This window comes from Lates calcarifer, linkage group LG18 (assembly GCF_001640805.2).
Source record: "Lates calcarifer isolate ASB-BC8 linkage group LG18, TLL_Latcal_v3, whole genome shotgun sequence".
Taxonomy (NCBI): domain Eukaryota; kingdom Metazoa; phylum Chordata; class Actinopteri; family Centropomidae; genus Lates; species Lates calcarifer.
This window is the reverse complement of record NC_066850.1, coordinates 14774977-14798729: the sequence shown is the minus strand read 5'-3', so window position 1 is coordinate 14798729 and position 23753 is coordinate 14774977. Positions and strand designations below refer to the sequence as shown.

Sequence of the window (23753 nt, the reverse complement as noted above, 5' to 3'; positions counted from 1 at the left end):
TTTAATAATGCAAATTTGCCAAAATGTAACAAATATAAGTTAAAAACTACAGTCAAGTTGTAGTCCATAGTCCAGCATTAGACTGTTTACATCCTCCCAAAGCCCCAAAATTATGTGATGAACATGATTATCCCCAGAATAAAGCAAAGACAGAGAATGATAATAGGAGACATGATATCCATTAATATTTACTATTGAATGTTGTACTATGTAGATTCAACATTCCCTGACACAAATTTTCTACCACCTGTTACTTTTCTCATCCACCTCTCTCTACTAATCTCTATATCCATCCATCTATCCTCTTCACCCCCTCCTCCAGAACCTAGTGATGTTCCTCAGCCTCGTGGTCGCCTGGGTGATCCCCGATGTCCCCAAAACCATCATGGAGCAGCTCAAACGGGAGAAGAAGCTGCTGGTCGACGTCTTCTTAAGGGAGGAGAAGGAAAAGTTTCAGCTCATCCAGAGCCTCTTCGCCAAGGACACCACCCTCCAGCCAGGCAGCCACACGCTTCAGCCGGGACAGGGCCCCCCCATACCGGGCCGCTACAGTACTTTACCCCCAGGACCCACACAGGCTGGAGATGGAGGAGGAGGGCCGAGGGCGAGGTGTAGGGCCGCCAGCTTCAGCCAGTTCACCAGGAAGAATCCATCTACATTGCCTAGGAATGAAAATGAGAATTCGAGACACACAGCGGTGTGACATAACATACATCTGTAGGGGTGCCTCAGCTGGGCCTCAGGACTGTGTTGCTCGGGTGATTCTTATGTCTTTGCCTGTGTCTCTTGTGTTCTGGTGTGTGTGACACAGTAGTGCTGTGATTAGAAACCATCACAGCCTGATTTTGAACGTGACATTTGATTCATTGGTCTCAGTGTGGTTGAATGTGCAATGTCCACACTGGTTGAATGAATGTGTATGTTGTTCCTATTTGCGCCGACTGTTCACCTGATAAAGTGTTATCATTTTTACTTTTTGGTAAAAATAAATTTAGCGAGGCACATTAGCTTCTTAGCGTAGACAAGCAATAATTACAGTATTAGGCTGAACAAACGAATATTACAAGAACCTGGAAGAGACTGGAGATAAAGACAGAACTATGAACTAATGGAGAGATTCAGTAATAAACAGTAAATCACCATAAACAGATTGATGGACATTGCGGCTCACTGCTAGTGCTGGGGACTGTCAGAAGTTTCCTACTTTATGTGCTTATGCTCCTTCTGTATTTTTGTTTTTAACAGAATTTGTAGCAGCTCCAACATTCCACATTTTCTGTGCTTTTCAATGCATGGTACTGAAAGCACACAAGCCTCATAGAAGAACAATTCATTCTTTTTTTTGACACAATTTACTGTGCTCATTTTCCTCCATAGAATTCAGGAATAACTTTTCAAACACATCTGTATTGTCGCTCAATACATAGCTGCTGCTCATTGTTCCTCTACACGCTACTCTACGTATTGATTGATGGATGCACATGCCAACGTGACACAAGCTATAGATAGATAAATTGTGAAGCATTGTTCTTGTTAGCCATACATCTGTCTGTACAATGACCTAATGACTACACTTAATAACTTCAGAATGCAAAGAGAAAGGCAACTCTTTTGCAAACTGTGAATGCAAGTGAGTTAGAAATCATCTCAGTTTTCATTGTCAAGGGAACAAATACTTTATCAGCGTTCCATCATTATGAAATACCACACTGAATACTCTCACATTCCTGCAGGTAAGTAATAAATCTGAATAGGAGAGCTTGCCTAAAAGAAATTCATGGAGTCGTGCAACTTCTGGCAGCCATATCAGAGGTTTGTTAAGAAGCACAGACTGTAAACAGATATTATTTTGTATAACTGGGCCATCTGTTTCTGACTGAACCAGTCATTTCAACACTGATACATCTGATAGATTTGTGTTTATATAAATTCACTTGTTAGCTAGCTAACATACTATCTGGTCCAACTATTGCTGTATACTGTAGTTGTTAACAACTTATTAGCATTCTAATTCAGCTGTTGCATGTTAAAGTCAAACTAAAATTTTAATTCTCCTCACTTACTAAAAAAAGGAGACATGCTGTCAACTTTGTCAACAATGGTTGTGTCCAAAATCAGTCTTTATTTTCTATATAGTGCACTACATTTACCATCCACTATTTTATTTGAGAGTCCAGATTTTGAATGTCCAAATGTATCCACTAACTTATGCCCTCAAAGATTCCACAATGAACAAAAAAGTAGTGTACATAACATGTAGACTACTCTCTGCAAACATGCTGCCTTCAAATGGGGTTGTGTTTACTGTGTTCACAAGAGGAGTCTATATACTCAACCCCCTTTTGTGGTATTTGTAGCCTTGGATCTTGGATCTCGTTTTTCATTGGATAAGTTCATGTAGCTCAATTTTAGTCCTATAGAGGTTTTCATCATAATTTTAGGCTCTGTGGCTTCTAGATATTACCACATTACTATTAACTAATGTCCGGCATTGTTGCTATTGCCTAGTCTTCTCACAACTTAACCACTTGAGTGCCAAGCATACTGTGTAACCAGCTCCCCATGTCATAACCACAAGCTCACAAGTTTCATTTGAAGGCAGGAATAGTCCCACATTGAGCATAATGCTCTGCATTTTATAGATGTGAAATTGTTGGTGCACGACAGAACAGATGACAGTGATTCTGTAAAAGGATTCTGATAAGTAAGGAGTGAATTAGGGAGTGATTTTGGACACAGCTAAGACATTTTCCCCACTTTCTCAACAAGCCAATATGGCAATGGTTAAATACTATTAGTGATTTCAGACACCTGTCCCCTTACGACATTCAGCATTTGGATGGACTCATTGTGATGTTAACCTTGCTTGCTAATCTTAGCTCTGTTTCCCACTTGACGTTAGCTTTTGTTCATATACAGAAAGACGGAGGTCTGGCTAACGTTAGCTGTTTCTCTTCCATGGGTCCAGTTGTGGCTGCACATTGTCAAAAGTTAATAAAACTTGAATTTCTTCTGTCATTTGAGCAAATACAAAAGAAAATGAATTCTAATTTCAGTTTAACAAGGGATTTGTCAGTAGACCTGATTATTGTGTGGAGGAGCCAGTTCTGCTGCCAAGGTATCCTGTTGGCCAACTGAGGTACGCAGACTTTTTTTTTTAGGGTATATGCCGGGTTGGAATGAACGGGCGCTATCTTGGAACACCATATCCAATTTTTGTCATAATGTCAACATGCCGACATGCTGTAAACCTTCACTGCTGTTTCAGAGGCCTTGTTACTGCTCTTGTATTTCCTATACAACACAATATGTCTGCTCAGTTAGGACTCAGTGACAGACTGTTAACTTAAATGTATTCACATGGACTTTAGGACAAGGACATTGTGATAGTGGTGTTATACTGGTTTCTGTCATTCTAGAAGAGAAATGTCCATCCTTATCTGATTCTTACCTTACTTAAGCTGGTGTAGAAGTTCCTAGATACATGATTGTTGATGGATTATGAAATAATTTTTACATGTAGTGTGATCTGTTTGCTTTTATCTCACTGGTCTTTTTAATTTTAGTTTTTGGCCTTTTTTGGCAAGGTAATCCTGGTGAGATTGCCTAGCCAAGAGAAAAATACTCAGAAAATAATAAAGTTACAAGGCTGAAGCAGGTTTCTGTGCTTGCTAGAATGTGGCATTGTGACCATTTAACAGCAATACATGTTCATACAGTGTGATACATTTTTAGTGAACAGAAAAATTGTCATTATCTCAGGTACCTGTTTTCTCTTGCAGGGGTCTCTCTATCTTTGGCACAAGATAAGGAGCGGTCAAGGAAAACTGTCTGGGACAAGAATTTTTTTGACAACCAGTAGATCAGGTGTGTAACAGTGACAGCTGGTTCATGGATGAATCAGGACACAGTCCTCTATTGTTTCCCCCTGCCTTCTTCCATCTCCACTTCCTTACTGGTTGGCCCACTACAGAAAAAATACAAAAGCAAGAGTTTGCACACTTCACACTGCAAAATCAGGTATCATCTGTTTTTGTAAAATTATAATCTGATTAAACCAGGAAATACAATGATAAAATTTCCCCTAAAAGTCCCCTTGTAACATGGAAATCCATACATTTTTCTCACAAGTTGGTGCACACCAAAACAGGAGTAAAACAAAAGGAAAAGTGAGTGAATACTTCACTTGCATTTGTAAAGTGTCCAGAATCACAGCTCTGTTCAGGTGCTCATGATGCACTGTGTCTGCTAAAGTAGACTAGATAATGGCTAGTAAGGGCTGTGTCTCCCCCCATCACACACAATTTTAAGCTGGTTCCTGACAGTTGGTTTATCATCATACACAAAAGTCAGTCCTACATATGAGATACTTGGTAGAGTTCAAGTGGGTTAAGGTAACTTTTCTTTCATGGAGCCACGAATCAAGACTTAATGAAAAAATTCACAGCTTTTTCCCAAACAGCAAGTAAATTCGTACATGTATTAAACAACTACCTCTCACTGGCATTTGCAGATCTAAATAGGTAATCAGTATTTATTTATTTATTTATTTTTTCCATTTTCCACTTTCACTTGCTATAACAAATAGTGGGATAGCAGCAATGTTTTGTCTAGTTTTCTGTTTCCTCACTTAAAGCTAAAACACATAGTACCATGAAAGGAGTGGTGGCACAGTTGAGGATTGTCATTTTTTTTGCACCTTGATCGCTGACTGGCTGAAAAAAAACATATACGTTCTAGAAGAACTAAGAACCACACAGTTTTAGAGCGACCGATCAGATAGCAGTGGATACATACACTGTAGGTAGGAGCTATTGCAGAAACACTATGTAAAACACTGGACATTCTTTTGTGTCAAATGATGTACTGTGTAAATCCATAATCTCTTTCAGTAAATGAGTGTACGTTATGTTGTTTTCTGTGCAGCTGTGTGGTTTTTCCATTTAAAGTGCCAAAATATTGAGTTTCATTGTTTCAGTTGAAATTTCTTGGTTTCCCTGAAGGCAACGCTGACATCACTTCCTGTCTGTAGCTTTAAATGTGGGAGCTGTTGCTTTGGTGTTTTGCACATAGAGACATTTGTAGAAAAAAGTAAATGAATCAGATATCTAGGTGTTCTGTGGATGATGGAGCTGTTCATTCAGAGGGCCTGTGTGTTCAGGTATGTAGTGAATGAAAACACACTTAAAGGCACTGAGTAATGAGTGAATTCTGAATGTTTGTTTGAGCTGCAAATGTTTGTCAGTTTGACTCATTTGTGGTACATTACAGATACTCTCTAATTAATCACATGTTATGCACAGAACACTATTTTCATATTTTAAACTATTAGAGAAAATCAGAAAGACTAGATAGATCTGATAGGTCTGTAGTAGTTAAGAAATGAGGGAAGGCCCACATGTATCCTGCATGTATTGTGTTCAAGCTTTTTCAAATCTAAATATGAGCTGGGAATGTGATAACTGCAGGGTAACTGATGGTCTCAGCACAAGAGCTACCAGCCTCTATAGTGTCACCTACACCTGTGTTTCCCAACCTTTTCTGTCTGATGTAGCTGTTACCCCCCACACCCTTCACCAACACCATCCGTCATATTCCACGTTTTCATTTCAATTGATTTTAAAGTGAATGTTATTTAACATTTATCAGATAAAAAAGTAGACTTTCACAGTTGATCTGTCACTGGTTAGGTCAGTGAAGTTTTAGAACCACTACTGGCAGACTAATGCTTTTTCCCTATTTCAACCATTTCTTCAGTATTTACAGGTAACTGCTCGCATGCTAACTAGACAGAAACATGCTGTGTTTAGGCGTTACAGTCAAATCAATACGTCAATGTGTGTGTCTGTTTTCTCTTAAATCATAAATTCTGTGCAGATGTATCCTTGGCTGATAATCACTGAGCTACACCTGTTGATGTGCAGCACCTTTCGTGCTTTGCTTTGTACTTTCATGTGTGTGGCAATGAAACATCAGGTAGTTCTCCTTTTTATAGTGCACAGCCAAATTGGCATGCAACTGTAATATGACAGAGCAATGAGCAATGAGCTACACCTCATTGCAGAAAAATGAGCTGTGGTTACAACACACACAGTGGGTGATGGATACTACTGTGTGTGTGTGGGGGGGGGTATGTATGAATCTGGTAACCTCTTGTTTTTGCAAGCCTGTCCCTGACAACCAAATCTTTCCTGTCTTCTCATACGTGCACATCCTACCAGGAAACAAACGTAGATAACTGAACTTAATTACGGTCGAAAGTGTCCAAAATGCTAAAATGAGATCTGCTCAAGCTCCTTTTCCACGCCTCATCCTTTGTCAGCAAGTTGAACTGACAGCAGCATGTGTTCTCTGTTAGACTACAGTAATGGTTTCATTGACATTGACACTGCAAAGATGCAACATATGGAATCAGCAGCAACTGTGTCCAGTCAGAAGCTGCTTACATGATGGTAACATTAAGAGCATGATCAACACCAGCTGTCCAGTTGTGGGTGGTGGCAGACGCATTCATGTGACCAGCATCCTGAATGTATCACATTCCTGACATTTAACTGGGAATGAGCTCTGCCAATCACTGCTATGGACTGACTCTTGTTTTTGCTGAGTTGTGTTAGCCTCCACATGAAGTGGAACCACAAAGCTGGGCCCTTAGAGCTAAATACTTATTGAGAACAACTGAACCCAGTTAACTGAAGCCTTAGTTCAGTTAACTGCTCTCCAGGAAAAAAAAGCTGCCATGCTCTGACGATGATGTAATAACCCCAGAAATGTTGAGTGGAAATTTCCTGTCAACTCTGCTGAGCATAGATGTGCTTCAGTACATCAGTGTGCCACAACATTAAAATCAGTTACAGGTGTATATGTATCTGTGTAATGTACATGTGTGTAAACCACCTACCTGATATTGTGTAGGTCCCCGTTGTGCCGCCAAGGAACATGGCCACAGGATCTCTGGGACACTGGCAGTGGATCCTTTGGGTCCTGTCGGCTGCAGGATGGGGCCTACAAGGATCTGGCTTTTTCCGACACGTCCAACAGATGCAGGTAGGTGGAATATGTCAGAGCAATGTCCAGATGACCCATGTTTTCCCAGCAGAACAATGCACTGTAACAAGATGATAGATGTTATTCCCCTCACCTGTCAGTGGTTTTACTGCTGTGGATGATCAGTGTATATGAAGCCTATAGTCTGCTCATTTGTTAAACTCTCTATAACCAGAGGTGTGTAAATACTTGGGTTTGGCCTAGCCTTAGCATGAAACACTCAGAACATGAGCTGATAGCTGATCACACTGCAGCATGTGGGGAATCATACCAGCCTGTTAGTGTCTGTTCCCATGCAGGGAGAAAGTAGGCTAATATGTAACAAAAGTGAATACATTCAGTATGAAATGTATTTAAGGAGAGAAGAGAGCCGGTAAGAGGGCAGAGGGAGGTGAGAATAGTGTTGAAATGCCATTGTATGCTGTTGAAGTTCAGATTTTTCACCCGCTGTACAAGCTTTTGTGAACATTTAGAAATAAAAGTGGAGTTTTGAGCAGTTTTGTATTTAGGTTTAAGATTTTAAGAAGGAGGGGTTTAAGAAAAATCCATTTTTGGCATTTGTGAAAACGTTTGCTTGGACGTTTGCTTGGATGATTAGATTTTGGTGGTCAAAGGTCAGTGTGACCTCACAAATGACATTTTGGGTCATAATTTGAGAATTCATACACTAATTATGACAAAATTTTATATTACATTTTACAGTTACATTTTATATTCAAAAAGTCAAAGGTCAACTTCACTGCAATATCATAATGTTCTGCTATTATTTGATGCCATAACTCAGGAACAGTAGGGCAGATTGTGACCATATTTCCTGCAACTTGATTGGTTGGAGGCATTTGGACTGCTGCTGTAGCCATCACTAGCTCTATGAGGGAAGAGAGATTAGCAGAAAAGGAAACAAACTTCTGAATATTATCTTTTTTGAGTAGTAAATTTTTAAATAGTCTCTTCCTCAGCCTTCTTTTCTCAAATGGAGGCGTTCTGTAGTGTTCATATTCATACATCATTTCTTCTTGTAATCAAATATTATGCATCAGGTGGCTTTAAACTATTAAGTCGTTATGTGGTGGGTGTGCCATTTTCTTATGACTGAGGATGGGTATTAGACCTGTGCAAAATAGTTCATATTAGTGTGACATTAACTTATCCCAACATGTTTACAGTACACATTGGTTTGCTACTTAATGCAATCGATGTAAAAATGAAGGTTGGTTGTTTGACGTTTTATTGGATTGATTGATGGATGTTTTATGGATAGCACTTTAAATTTCGTTGTACTGGTTTTACCTCGTGCGATGACAATAAAAGGATTCTATTCTATTCTGTGGTCAGCAAAGAACTGAAACAGTGTATCATTGGTAATGTGAGGTCTTAGTTGATGAAGGTCTCTTGAAGTTTTTTCATATTTCCAGAATTTATTCTGAATTACAGAAAACTCCTTTCACATTTACAAACCCAACATAACTTTTATTTATTTATTTATTTTACTATTTTTACTACTACTAATTTCTATCATTAGTTATTGTCTCATGTTCCATACTTTCTGTAGCTGCCTGCAGCTAAAGCAGATACAGTGTAGATAGAGCTGGTTCACACGGCATCATGTTGTGCATTTCTGTCATTTACATGTCTCTGTGTGTGCATTTCCTGCCTCTGGCTAATTCCTGGCCTGTCCTGATTTGTCTCATGTCTTTATTTACTTTCCTGCTTGTACTTATTCTAGTCCTCCAGGAAAGTCACTGACATTTTGAAGAGTTGTACTTTAAGTACTGGTTATTAGATAGTTCAGTTATGATGAGTTATGATGATTCACTTGAACGTTGCAGTAAAACCAGCTATGCAGAAGCTCCATGGTAATGTAATGAAACTGGAACAGTGTCCACAGCATGTGCATGAATATTAACATTACAAGGACTCCAGGCTAACAGTAACATTAGACTAAAAACATAACAAAACAACATTATATCCTCCACGCTGTGTGGCTCAGGTCCTCACAGTCCATGCACAGGTGGGAAATAGAAAAGGTGCAAAACTGAAGTGAGGGAGATGTTTTGGAGAAAATTTATACTCAGCTAAACACGCAGCTAAAGGTATCTGAGAGTGGCTTTTCCTTGGTGACAGCTGTCAAGCCTGTAATGGGCAAATGATATTCAAATAGCACTGACGTTGTCAGAAACTGAAACTTAGCATAGCATTAAACTAAAGCTAATGGTACACACTGCTGCCAAGATGTTTAAGGCTTGCCTGTTTAGTTTGCAACAGGAAATGCCAGGATTTTATTTTCAGTGAAGAAGTCAATCACATTCACAATGCAGATGTATGCAGAGGTTGGCTCCTGCTGTAGGAAGGAAAAACAACCCCATAGTGTCAGTTCATCTTGCACTTAGCATAGATCAGAAGATGTTTAACATAAATTAACTACTAATTATGCTACTATGAAAAAAAAAAAGTAATCGTAAAACTGTACATTTGCTGAACATTTGCTCTGCAGGTGGTATTTTTGAAGTAATCAAAACAATTACCAAACAATACTGGGCCTTTTTTCCCAACTGAAGTGAGCAGAGACCTGCCCCTATCTGCTTCTGATTGGCTAGTACCTGTTACTTTTGTTGGTTGGGTTGGTTTAGGCATGAAGAGTGATGATTGGCTAGGATTAGGGTAAGCATATTGGGTTAAACTAATCAGAGGCAATTATGCTGCCCCTTTATTTGTAATATACCATAACAACAACAACAACACACACAAGGCCAATATGACACACACATAGCGCAAATAGTGTGGTGCAATGCGAGTGTACTCAAAGTGGCAACGTGCATGACACAATATGTATTGCTTGGTATTTTGCAGATGCTTTGTGATTGACACATTCCTCAGCACTTCATATACATTTTGAATAATTGATCTCTGGTTGACCCACATTTTGCCGTCGTTGCCAAAGAATAGAAACGTGCCAGCATTATCTGAACATACTCTTTATGACCAATGTGTCAAGGAAAAGTAGGAAGATAAAAAATAACTGAAAGTTAAAGAGAGAATTATCTTGTAATATTAACACATTTCCATTGTTGTAGATGCAGCACAGAATAAGAATATGGTGGATGTAAACACTGAGAGGTCTTATAGGAAGAGGAAGAACATTGTACAGATACAGTGGGAGGGAGGGAGGAGGATGACATGCAGAGAGAGAGAGAGAGAGAGAGAGAGAGAGAGAGAGAGAGAGAGAGAGAGAGAGAGAGAGAGAGAGAGTTCACTTTCCTGTACATCTGTGTCCTCAGGCAATACTATACTTTGCATTGTAAGTCATATACCCCTCCTTTTCTTTTTGTTGTTCTCCATCTGACACACTGGAAACACCTGTTCCTCCTCATCTCACCTTCCTCTACTCCCCCTCTCTCTCTTTTCTCTCTGTCTCTGTCACCAGCTTTTGTCTTTTTCCCCTTTTAATATACAGATGAAAGAGCTCTATAGAACTCTGATGTGATTTCTTTCATATGTCACTCTGAAAAATGCCCCGGGCCACACCTTACACACCTTATACACACACACACACACATGATGAACACACAAACACACTGACTTGCAGGCTCACACACACGCCCACGCATCCAAAACTTGACTGCAACAACTCTAATCACACGTGCAAAATATTGCATATACACATCTGCACACACGTACTCATGTATGAAGAAATGCGCACACAGCCATGAACTTTAATAGCCATGCATATGCACATTTATACACACACACACACACACACACACACACACACACACACACACACACACACATAGAGATCGCAGCCAGGACACACCCTGTTCTCTGTCCATCTGTGTAAATACGTTAACTTTGAAGTGTGAGAGGAGGGTGTGTGTGTGTGTGTGTTTTCTTCACCTCATTCCTCCTCCCTTTCTTTTCTTTCCTTCACTCTTTCACTGTTAAAAAAATGCTAATCGCTAACTTTGTCTGCTGTAGAGTGGGCCATACCATAGTGAATAGAATATTTTACAATACCTATATTATATCATATTTTACAAAAACAATGTATCAAATGACAATGTGAAGACAATGTGAAAGGGGTTGCTTGAATTAGCAGCTCAGCTTTATGGCCTTAATAGAGTGGTGTAGGAATGAGTCCTAAAACCCGGAAATAGTAGTATAGTAGTATAGAAATAATAGTTGGCATTTTAGCACTACCGGTCTGTGGTTAACACAAGCTCAAGACAATTTCAGATTTTTTTTTTCTACAACATAAAATACATCAGAAAACACCTGTGATCTTTTTACATGTTTTTAAAAAGTTGTTTGCCAACGAGTGTCTAAATGAGACTACAGAGGTTGTCATGGACGTTGACATGAAAATTGATCTACTCACCAGTCCACCTATACAGCCTTGTTGTGTTTCTACTCGCGCTCTTTCAAACTATCACTAACTTTCTAAGAAGAAAGGCATTTGTAGAAGAGGTCAGAGCTAAATTTAATTACAAGGCAGAAGCTTCAAACAAAAATACATCATTCCTGCACCACTCTATAGTGTTTTAGCTTGTTGTTTGACTTTCCAGTGTAACTGCTCTTATAGAATTGACCTTGGCTGTAGCAGGCTAGTGTTTTTAAGAGAAAAAGCACAAAAAACCCACTCTGCACTACCTTTAGTAAGTGGAGTCCGTAGTCAAGTCAAGTCAAATTTTACTTACATAGCCCAATATCACAAATCACTAATTTGTCTCAAGGGGCTTTAACAACCTGAACAGCTTTACAACACACTCTGTCCTTAGACCTTCAAATCACACAAAGAAAAACCTCACAATGGGGGAAAAAATTGAAGAAACCTCAGGAAGAGATTCCTCTCCCAGGACGGACAGACATGAAATAGATGTTGTGTGTAAAGAATAGAGCTACAATGTAGATTCACCGTATGTACTATCAGGATGCGAACATTATAGATTGGAAACTTGAGTGAATAATATGATCTGGGAGGACATCAATCAACTTCCAGGTGCTGCATTGATGGAATCTGGGCACACAACTGCTTTCCACTGTGAATACACAAGTGCAAAACAAGCACATCATTCACACATCTAGGAGAAGGAAACAACACACAGAGGAGAGAGAGGGAGAGAGAGGAGAGATACGAGGAATAGGCTGGACTCCTAGAGGATGAAGATCCACATCAAAACATTCAAAACGACAGCTAGGAGAGGAGAGAGAGTCAAACGGCTGATGGTCGGCTGATGAGAGAGAGAGAGAGAGAGAGAGAGAGAGAGAGAGCCTTGACGCACATGTGCTTGAGGGAGTTAGCAAACTGAGGGTTAGAGAGATAGTGATTAACAACACGTTTACAGTAATCTTGTTGGCAGGACAACATGGACTCCACTGTACTGTAGATTTAATGGATTCATTGAGACTAAGACCAACTGCCAGTGGGAGAATGGCAACAAGTACCAGGTCTGAAGTAATCAAATAACAAGCCACTAACTGAGAGTTAAGGCATGAAGTTGACTTTTAAGTTTGGATTTAACAGAGTCCGACAGACAGAGAGGTTGGTCCACAGGAAAGGGGACATGATAGGATAAGGCCCTGCAGCCTGTCAGCCTGTTTTTAACTCTTCAGGCTTCATATTTATTAATATCACCGTCTATTTCTGCTTCTTTTGGCCCCACATTTACCATAGAAGGTCAGTGAGCTGAAGGATTTCTTAAATCTAAGACAGACATACAGAGAGGCTTTCCTGCCATATGAATACACACCATACACCAAAGCTCACTTTCACACACGCTGTACATTTATGTATAGGCCAGATATATCACTCAGCTTCAACACATGTACTATAACTCATAACCTGCTCTCTGGGTATGAAACATTTCAAGCAAAATTCCACAGAAAATGTTCAAGTGATGTTTTATAGTGTAAAAAATGCCTTGCAGGTCTCAAGCTTTTCTCATTGGATATTGCATGAAAACGGGACTTGGCTTAACAACACAGATAAAGCATTATGTGCTTATCTTTTAGTTTAATCTCAAGGCCTGAATTGTTGTTTTATTATTTAACATCTAGGGAAACTGAGTTCCATTGTATCACATTAGGATCTAACTTAGATGGAGCAACAACTATGACCATGAGGTAACTTAAGCATTTTATTATGGGTAAGTCTGGGAATTTCACATCATGTCTAATCTTAGAAATAATACCAAGCAACTTGGAGTTTTTCATGTAAAGTTGATGACATCACAATGGTCTCTCAGGCCAACTGTGGTTTCAGATGACTATCAAGTGTATAAGACTTATAAAAGACTTCAGTTCTTTAAATCAGTGAAAGCATTAATAACCCTCATCCTCTGTTTTGGTTTCAGCATCACAGTATTCATATTGTTTTTACTTTAACAATGAGGCACTGTGAACATAGCAATATAAACTGAAGCAAAAGTGAAGCTTTCTGTGTAGCAGAATAGTTATATAACTTAATTCAGAAGAATGCACTTTTTATTTCATTTGTTAACAGACTGCTCTACAGTTGGCTGAGTTTTCACAGTGGTTCCTATTTAAGAACTTATTTAACTGTAGCAAATTCTCTTTCTTGCAGAGAGTTTGATTAGAATCTTAATACCACTCAGATCTGTGTATAAACTGTAATGCTTAAGCCTTGATGTGACTAGCTAGCGTAGCATAAATTTAGCATAGAAGCTGAGAAACTGCAAGTCTGGCTCTGTGCAGAAACTATTTCTACATGACAAGACACCAGGAAGGTAATTACTTAGCCAGGCTAGCTGTTTCCCTCTGCTTCCAGTTCCAGCTATTCACTTCCTGGTTTAATGCACAAATATGAGCGTGGACCATCTCGTTTAACTCTGAGCAAGGAAGCCAGTAAATATATTATAAGTAAGTATCTTAGTTATTCTTGTAAGGTATTCATCATGTACATCAAACAAGACATATAGATATTCTTCATTAATGGGCTTGAGTGCAGAATTTGTCAGTAAAAGTAAAAATCTGACAGAAATTATATGTATATTTAACTGAGTTTTGCTGAAGTAGCTCTTGACCCTTTTGTGCTTAAGAACAAAAGTGAAAGTTTTCCATCAGATCCCCAGTTGTAAGTACAGGTGATGCAGGAAATGTGGACTGAGCCACATGTGGATTATTTTATCTGCTCTTTAAATGGGAAACAATGTGGCACAGCAGCTGAGTTGAGTTGATGTGGAAGGTCCTGTGGCTGCTGGCTCCAGTATTCCATAATCATGTCATTCAGTTACACATATTGAATTCATGTCTCAGTGATGATTTATTGATGTTAAAGTGCAACACAAGACACATGTATCATGAGTCACTCTCTCATATGGTGCATCTACATCCTGGTAAGAAGTCGGCTGATGATGTGGTCAGCTGCCCCGCCCTCCATCCCCGACTCCTCTACCAGCACCTTCCTCTGAAACTCCTGCAGGAGGAGAGAAGAGTGAAAAAAGAAACTAGTCTCCATTAAAAGGTTAACAAACGGAAACAAAAATAGTTATTAGTCCCTCCCACAGCAGTTGATTGACAGGTGGTCTCTGGATAGTCCAGTGCTAAACACAACACAAAGAAATGATTACTTAGCACTAGTGTGTCACAAAGTAAAAGCTAACTCTGTGATGACAGCTTTGAACCCTTCACTTTACCAAAGCCACTCACTGAACTTCAAAGCATCCATTCATCTGAAGAGCTACTGACAAGTCTCTTTAACTAATGCCTGATCAATGACCTTGAACTGCGACCGCTGTGTAACTCGATGATGATGTCCAGGAACCCTCAGTGTCTGATAAATGGCGCGTCTCGGATCTTTAAAAAAGCTTTTCTATTCTGCTGGAGCTTTGAAACACTAGAAGCTTTGTGGCTGCTGAAGCTGCCACACTGTGGTGTTGAATCTCAGACTGTTAGCGCGTCAGGCATGTCAAACAGCAGCCGGTTGCTTTGTCAGCTGTGTATTTAACATCAACAGTTGGTGTGCAGCTAAGGATCAGATTATGATGTCTGTGTGTGTATGTGTCTGTGTTTGTCACCCTCACCCTGAATCTCTTGAGTCTTGCCAGTCTGTCTGGCAGAGTCTTCTCCTGGCTGGAGGTCAGCTCTGCTACATGAGTCCGCCACTGCTGCTCTTTCTCCTGAAACACAGGGTTAGGGCGCCACTTTAATGTCTTTATCTGTGAAGTGGACACTTGAAGTGATCAAAATAAAGTTTTAAAGCTGCACTAATCAATATTTTTATATTAGCAATTGGTAAAATGTCTATGTGTAATGTTAAGTGAGTCACTCGCAGTGATGAATCCAGATAGAATTAAAAGTTCCCCTCAGCTCTACAGAGCATTTTACTGTCTTTCAGCTCATAGTTTTAGTTCATGTGCGATCTGAGATATTTAACTTTTTGCTAACACATTTGCCATAATGTTCTTATGCAGTCATAATATGTAAATGTGCAGGTTCCATTGGCTCCAAGTGTAACCAAAATGTACTTATGCTGTAGAATAGATTGACATTGGTATTGGATCCTGATGGTAATGTGGACAAACATGGTGTGTCTGAGGTCAAGTGAGGCAGTGGCAAAAATGGGCATCAATCATTTTTAAATTGCTTTTTGTTGGTGAAGACTTGCCAGGTACTTCTATTATTTGTTGGTTTTGGCTTGCCTATGCTGAGGCTGAAAGACGTGGAAATTAGTGACATTTCATCTCGCTGGACGGATTGTTTCTTTTTTTTTTTCTCTCTCTTTTTTTTTGGTTTAAGAATATGAGAACTCTCTGTACAGATTGCCGTTACACCTTGACGAAATCCAATCATAGTGCAAGCCAATGCAAGCTGATTGCATTCCAAACACAAAGTGCTGTGCGGGCATTTACACACTAACGTGTGTTAACTCATTTTTCCTTATCCAGATATTTAGTTACAGATTGCATGAATCAATGCCTGGTGTAAATGCCATAGCCGTCAGGATATTGTATGTCCATGCTCTAAAAAATATTTTCTCATTTATTAGGTGAAAAGGTTTTAGCAGCTTTGTTGTGAGTATTTACAAATGGGTTTCAAAGAAACAGAGGGAGAAGAAGAGTTGACGCTCTGATGGTGCAGTGGCATATACTCGGTTCATAAATGTTCATATAATTTACAACTTAAATGAGTCATTTTTAAAATGGTGCATGGAACGTTTTAGACTCAGAAGATGCCTATTATTATTTGTATGTATGTGTGTATGCATGTTAGTTTTCCATTTGTCAGAGTCTATACGTTATAATCTATGTTATGCATGTTTTTTAATTCCTTAAATTCTAATTAAAATGTCTCCGCTGGTAAACAAAACAGAGTGAGATGTTAATGATGCTTTGGGCAGGTTTACTTTATGATCATAGATCTTTCCATTTGCCCAGCCAGACTCTAATATGATTGTACATCCTGGATCAGAAAAGACAGTTCCAAAGGTTCTTGGACTGAGCTAAATACTTTATTATGGAGGTGGCAGGTGCCAACTACAAATCTCTTTTAAAAATAATAGGTTCATATTTTACAATTAAATAGCTTGTCATCCACTTTAGCAATGATATACTGTATTGTAAAATGGAACACTTCATATAGTGCACCAATATAATGCTCCATATGAACAGAGAACAAATCAGGACTAAGTTTCACAGCTGCAAACCAGCTATGGACAGAAGAAAAAGTTAATTGACAAAAAAAACCACCCACAATCCTTCACAATAAACCCCCTGTAATATCATTCTGAAGGTTGCAAGGTTCCCCTGATACAATGATATAACAGTACATTTTATTCTGCTGGGGCTGCACCTCTTAGCCTCAATCAAGTAAGGCGTGTTCATAAGTGTATGGAAGTGTGTGTGTGTGTGTATGTGTGTGTGTGATGAACAGCACTGTGCCTGCTGGTTGTGTATCCCTGACCTCACTGATCCCTGAATTGGATCCAGTTTCCTGCAGTGTGTTTATGTGTGTTTCTTACGTATAAATTTTGTGTGTGTGTGTGTGTGTGTGTGAAAGAGGGAGAGAGAGAGAAAGTGAGAAATCTTTGTGTGTGCGGAAGACTTTAAACAGTTCAGATGGGATACATGTGAGACGGTCGAGGCCAGTTGCTCTCAGTGGACAGCGCCTGTCATCAATTAACATTTCTGTCATGCTCTCTGTGTGTGTGTGTGTGTGTGTGTGTGTGTGTGTGTGTCTCGGGGGAGCAGTAATGTGCAGAGGAAGTTGATGTGAGCAAGGGAGGCATTTAGTTTAATGTCAGTCAGTTTACAGAGGAAGCCTTGCTGACACATATGGAGTGAAGGTGAAAGCAGTTAAACCGTTACCTCCCCAATTACATGCTGAGCACACACACACACACACACACACACACACACACACACACACACACACACGCACTCTCAGGCGAACAATCAGGACATTCTCTCCAAGAAGGCCTTGAGTTGAAAATTTATGTTTGTCCGTCTTCATGGTGTGTGATGAGGGAGTAGCACGCTTTGGACAAATTGCCTTGAAATCAGCGATCACTGACAAATTGATAAATTGTGTTAACACTTGTTTTCTGTCTCTGATCCAATCACAACATCATGGTGGCAATTAGCCATCTGGCCAGCTGTTGTAGTTGTGTAGTTGAGCATCAGTGTGCAGAGCAGTCTGAAGGTCCTCAGGCTGAGAACATGTAAACTGTCTGCAGAGGTGGGAAAACATCCCAAAGGAGCTCAGACACATGATAATATTTACTTTGTGTATCCACTGTGTCATACTTTGCACATTTTTATTTTTATATTTAAACTTTGGGGGATATTTACTAGCCTACTGCAGCTTATTTATAAGACTACAGCTCTACTGAGCCCAGTTGTAGTTTATATAATCTGAATGGGCTATTTAAGACACATTGTCTGCAGGTCTGGACAGCACTGGCAGGCAAAAGAAACTCTTTCTGAATTTGGGAACACTCTCTTTTGTAGCGTGCATTCAACCCAAATGAGGAAGACTAAATATGAGGAAATATTAGTTGAACCAGCCTTAATGTTACCCGACACAGTGATCAGTGATTACAGTAAGAAGGTATCCCAGAGAAATAAAAAATCAATGTAGGGAATTTTGAGGAACTTCTTAACTTTTCTTTATCTTTTAACTGTGGCGCTGTATACGCACAGATGGTGCTTTGAGCTAAATGCTAACATGCTCATGTATAGATGTTGTGAGGAGAAAACATTTATCCATGTTTACATGAACTTACTGTATTAGCATGCTAGCATATGCCAATTAGCATGAAGCACAAAGACCACAATTAGCTTTGCGGGTATTTTGTCATAAATCAAATTATTGGACATATTAAACTATGACCTCATGATAGCACATAGGAAAAGTCAGAGAATCACCAGTTGTTAGGATACATTTTCAGGCAACCAGAATGTACAAAATTTGTGTTACCAATGCAGCTTTTAGTTACAGTTTCACTGTGCAGTGCATGGTGGCAGTAAAATAAAAGTCAGAGGATCATCAAAGTTTTTAGGATTCAGCCTAAGGACATCAAGGATATTTCTATAAAATGTAATGGGAATTAACCCTGTTGTTGAGACATGTCACTGAAAATCAAAAATGGTGGCGCTAGAGGAAAGGTCACTGATCATCAGGCTGACATAACCATCCCAAGAGCTACACTGCTAACATGGCTAAAAACTTCATAGGTGTACTCATACTTAACTGACTGCCTCAGTTACATTGTATTATACTGGACCTGCTGTTTGAGTGTAGAAATAAGGATGTCCAGAAGCTTTTGAGCATCCTTTGGAGCTCAGAGCTCAGAGCTCAGTGTCATCTATTAGAGTTGGAGGTATGAAGCTGAGCTGTTATCACACTGCACTCCCTGAATTTAGTTGCCAGGTTTGCAGAGAAAAAACCCTGGTTGCATGGGAAAAAAATGCATATTTCTCTCTGCCTTCAGTTTGCAGAACAACATCCAGAAGCTATTTAGTGCAGAGACAGCTCAGAGCAGGAGAAACCACCATGAAGTAAAGTCCTTTCTCCAACTTGGTCAAGTTAAACAGTGAAATGTAAGAAAATGTAATTAACAGCAGTGCACCTCTGCTGTAACTGCCAAACCAAAATGAATTGGTTTGGCCTCAAATGGACATTTAGGAACCTCTGAAAAATTTCCTACCCTGTATCTTCCAAAGAGCAAAATTTTGAAATTGCATTAAAGATGTAACTTGGTTGTGTAATGTTTTTTCTGGGTAGTTTGTTCTGGCTTGTTATAATTTGGATGAAGCAGCTGCTGAGCCAAATTTGAATTTTAAGTAAGTCATGTTTCTGTGTTCTCTGGCTCTGCTGTGGTGTTCCAGTGGTCGTTTGTGTGTGTGTGTGTGTGTGTGTGTGTGTGTGTGTGTGTGTGTCTGTTCATATTTAGCAGCTTGCTGCATTCACTGCATGTATTTGAGTGTGGTATGCGTGTGTCAAGGGTCATGCTTGTAAGTCACACAGTGTGTGTGTGTGTGTGTGTGTGTGGTGTGTGTGTGTGTGTCTGGGGTCAAGTTAGGGTTCAACGGAAAGTACATTCCATACTGAGGTGAGAGTGACTGTTCTCTCTATCAGGGTAAATGTTGTCATCAGCTTCCTGCCTTTTTGTATGTTTGTGTGTGTGTGTGTGTGTGTGTGTGTGTGTGTGTGTGTGTGTGCAGCGGAAACACTGACAACAACAACAGCCCATGTCCCTTGTTAACCTCACACACTCTTGTCAGAAACGGGGCGGCTGCTCAAGCACCCACAGCTGTTTTGTGCGTGCGTGCGTGTGTGCGTGCGTGTGTGCGTGTGTGTGCGTGTGTGTGTGTGTGTGTGCATTCCATATCCATGAGGATGTCCATCTGTTTTGACAACTGTGTGTTTTTGATCGTATCTACAGCATGAACTCACAACTACTTTCTTTCTCAACATGCCGAATATGTTTTCCTCTCTTTGTGTGTGTGTGTGTGTGTGTACATGTCTATGTTTAGTGCTGTGAAGTGTATGACTGAAGTTTGGCGCGACTGATAAGCCCGGCAGCTTTGACAGAGAGCCAGAGTTGTTTCCCAATCTGTCTTTTCCATGGAAGTGAATCTGATTTTGCCGTGAGCAATGACGTGAACCTCGACGGTAAATTAACGCTCATCGATCCGGTGTCACACTACTGCCTGTCCGCCTGATTGTTTGGCCCTCTCTTTCCATTAGGCTGATTGTAACAGCCTGGTCTCACGAAATGTTCAGCACAACGTCTTAAAATGTGAACAACGAGAAGTGATTTAGCAAAGGAAACTGAGTTAGACAATTGAAAATACTTTATTAAGACAACTAACTGATGCACAAAGCTCTTGGTTTAAATCTGGCTCGAGATGGTGTCAAACCCAAAATATAACACAGAGAAATGCGTGATGAGTTTAAAACCATCCATCTAATGAAAGAAAATTTAAAAAAAAAAAAAAAAAACTCTCATAAGAGCTTAATGTCAAGTGTTTTCTTCCCTTCCAAGTTTGGTTTCCAATAAACAGGGCTGACAGCCAGGACAATCTGTCATTACACCAATCAGCTCCAGTTACTACTGCTTGCAACCTTTTTGTGTGTGTGTGTGTGTGTGTGTGTGTGTGTGTGTGTGTGTGTATGTGTGTGTGTGTGTGTGTGGTGTGTTTGGGGTGAGAGAAATAAATCTGCACGTATTGCATTGGTGGGTGTGTTGTCAGGAGAAACAAACACAAGAGGCTGAGCTGGTGTCATTTAGCGTAAACTGCTCTGCCTAAGGCTGGAGGTAAAGAGGCTGTTTTGGTTCCACAGATGTAAAGACTTGTAGAGTGTGCTGGATCCAAAAGTCTGTGTGTGTGTGTATTCACCTTTTTCCTCTCCTCTATTTCTCTGAGTCTCTCTTTTTCCTGCTGATCCCTCTCCTGTCGCCGACGGACCTAGAACACAAACATAAACATAACGCACTTACACATAATTTTTTAGTTTTGTGGGTTTTGTAATTAGAGACTGGCCCCTCCCTTGTCGCTCACCCTCTCCTCCTTTCTGTCTCTCCAGTCGTCCTCCAAAGCTCCAGCTCCTTCTGCAGTCTCTTTCGTCTTCTTTTCTGTCATTCCCAGAAACACGTAGTCCTCCTCTTTACACAAACCTCTCATTGACTAGAACCAGAAAAACAACCATTTATTGAACATGATACTTGTTTACATTTTCCTGCAAGTTTCAAATTGCCTTGAACCCTTCACATATCAACAACCTCCGTGTTGACTACCCTGATTTTTTTTAAAGCTCAAGTGCCTGAGAGAATGTATTCACCCTGCTGGGAAGATTTTGTGTTTTATTATTTTACATTGAATCAAAGTAAATATAATGTGGCTTTTTTTAAACAATGATCAACAGAAAGAGACCTTTAATGTCAAAGTGATAACAGACCTCTAAAACTAAATTAATTAAATATTAAAATACTTATTTGCATAAATATTCACCCAACCATTAGTTAAATGAAGACCACCTGTGTGCTATTAAAGGGTTTCAGCTGATGATAGTATACACACAGCTGTATCTGGAAAGTCTGACTTTTGGTGAGTTGGTAGCTTGGTAGTTTCATCCAAATGTAGTGCCATTTTTTTGCTTTGTTTTTGCTGTTATTACGAGGAAAAAAAGAAAACATGACCTAACGTGTGTTCCTGTCCACTGCCGTCATACAAATATCAGGAATTCGTTCATGGAGATAAACAGCAGGTGGTGCCAATTTTCAAGGTTGGCAGGTTTTAAAAACTGCCACAAAGAAAAGAAATGATGGAGATATAGCATTTAGTGTATGTTGTTTCATGTATTAATCTGAGGAATGTTACGGTCTCCTTGTCGCTCCATACAGATCTGATGTTTACGTCATATGCTTCATGGATGTTTCCATTGTACTTTGTCGCATTTGGTTTCTATGGATACAACAATTTTTGCACCATAGCTAAGTGTAAAAACGTTTTGCAGTATTTTTACTCACAATTCCCATGTAACCTGACCGAGCTTGAGTAATTCTCATTTAGAAGGGGTGAGTATATAAGCAAAATTGTTGTCATTTATATTGTTATATTGTAATTAGTTTCACATTGTAGAGATCTGGTTTCACTTTGACATGAAAGGGTATTTTTCTGAGTGTTAAGAGAACCATGCCTCTGTTCACAGGACCAATGACTAGTTTGAGTTTGAAAATCATGTGAATCTATGCTACAGCCTTTTCAGTCATCAGATCTCAACCCAAATGACAAAATACAGACATGGAACAAGTCCACAGTGGGAATGGTTGCAATTTACTTTATGTTTACTGCTGTTATTTTATTGGCTCTTCTTGGGAAAACAGTTTGATTGCACTTAATGATATTCAAGGAAGACTCATCTGCTGGGATGATGTGGGATTGATAATGAAAAAATACGAGGGAACTTGCAAACTCTCACCAACTGTATACATGACTGATTTTAATAACTGCAACGATGTGTACCATCATTACTACACTTGCTCTCAGCAGTTATTAACATACCTTTGACATGGGTATCCCTTGAAACCTCTTCACATGAGTCATCTTGATCCAGGACAGGTCTGCTGCTCAGATGTTCACAGTTTAATTGACATTTATTTTATTTTGTGACAGTTCACTGAAATACTGCTCTCAAATATGTAATATCTGGGGGGAAAACAGGGTTAGTAATGATTAGTAATCATAAATATGATTAGTAATCATAAATGTACATATTTAAGTCAGTTAATTACCCACCTGTAGTTCAGCATGAACTGTGTCCTCTCAAACCTTTCATACACTCCTCAGTGTCCGCTGTGTGCTGATCAATACCTGTTTTTCGGTGATTGTTCCCTTTTAATTTCTCATAATATTTCTGCTGCGTCCTTACCCAGCTGAGAGCACCAACAGAAAGTTTCAGGTCTGAGTTATAGAGGTTCTTGTATAGTGACGGCACACAGCTTACATACTAGTCATTTCCACAGTACAGTGACAGAAGTGCCACTGTCCCACTAATAAAGAGTCAACACGCCAGAGGACCATAATGGATAGTTCTGAATTAAAAATAAAAATTGAGATCAGAATGAGGCGTCAGGTCACTGTATCTCAATAGTCACCTATACCAACACATAGGTGTTGTGTGTGTCATCTGTTGAGCTGCTAACGCTTAAATTATTTTAGCAGTTTGGATTTTAGTCTTGTAGTGTCAATTTGAAGCTTTTCCCCCATCCAGTAAAGAAAAACTCTATGGAAAACAGTGACAGAAATCATTTGACACTTTGGGAAATGTCATTTAGCGAACCTTAGCATAGAGACTGAGGGAAACAGCTAGCCTAGCTTTGTAAGGTAAAAAAAAAATTCCACCCACCAGCACCTTAAAAGTTCATTAACTATTTTCAGATGTACGTTGCTAACAATGAAACTGACAACTGTGTTGACATGAATTTCAAAAATACCAAAATGAAGTTGTGGTTTTACAGGAAGTCGCACTGGACCTTTTTTGTACTGATTAACAAACATGTTTCTTAATGACCTTTAGAGATGCTGTAGGTTGAGTCAGGCTAGCTGTTTCCTCCTGTTTCCAGTCTGAAACTAGCTGTAGCTTCATATTTAGCATAAAGTCGTGTATTCCTTAATTAAGGAATGGAAAGCAAAAGAAGACAAAAAAGGACAAGTTTAAAATTTTAAATAGATGTTAACACAGCT

General features: G+C 39.5%; 2 protein-coding genes across 6 annotated transcripts in view; one reads left to right on the top strand and one right to left on the bottom strand.

Annotated features, from left to right (window-relative positions):
• The window catches only part of ano2b (anoctamin 2b), a 197753-nt gene that overhangs the window by 52311 nt on the left and 121689 nt on the right, over positions 1 to 23753 (top strand). For 4 of the 5 annotated variants that reach the window (XR_007815005.1, XR_007815003.1, XR_007815004.1 and 1 more), the window contains 3 exons: positions 323 to 3139; positions 3783 to 3867; positions 6916 to 7047. Coding sequence is in view for 1 of the 5 variants with exons in the window: in XM_018684297.2 (XP_018539813.2) it covers positions 323 to 703 (381 nt within the window). In the remaining 4 variants the exon portion in view is untranslated. Of the gene's footprint in view, positions 1 to 322; positions 3655 to 3782; positions 3868 to 6915; positions 7048 to 23753 lie in introns of those variants that run through there. The other variant, XM_018684297.2, reaches the window with a different exon arrangement.
• LOC108888342 (golgin subfamily A member 6-like protein 2) lies at positions 14308 to 23250 on the bottom strand. Its single transcript, XM_051077588.1, has 5 exons — positions 22572 to 23250; positions 21069 to 21194; positions 20907 to 20975; positions 15087 to 15182; positions 14308 to 14479 (listed from the first exon to the last, which is right to left on the bottom strand). Exons 1-5 carry the CDS (start codon positions 22611 to 22613, stop codon positions 14390 to 14392), a joined length of 423 nt encoding a protein of 140 aa, XP_050933545.1. The 5' UTR covers positions 22614 to 23250; the 3' UTR covers positions 14308 to 14389.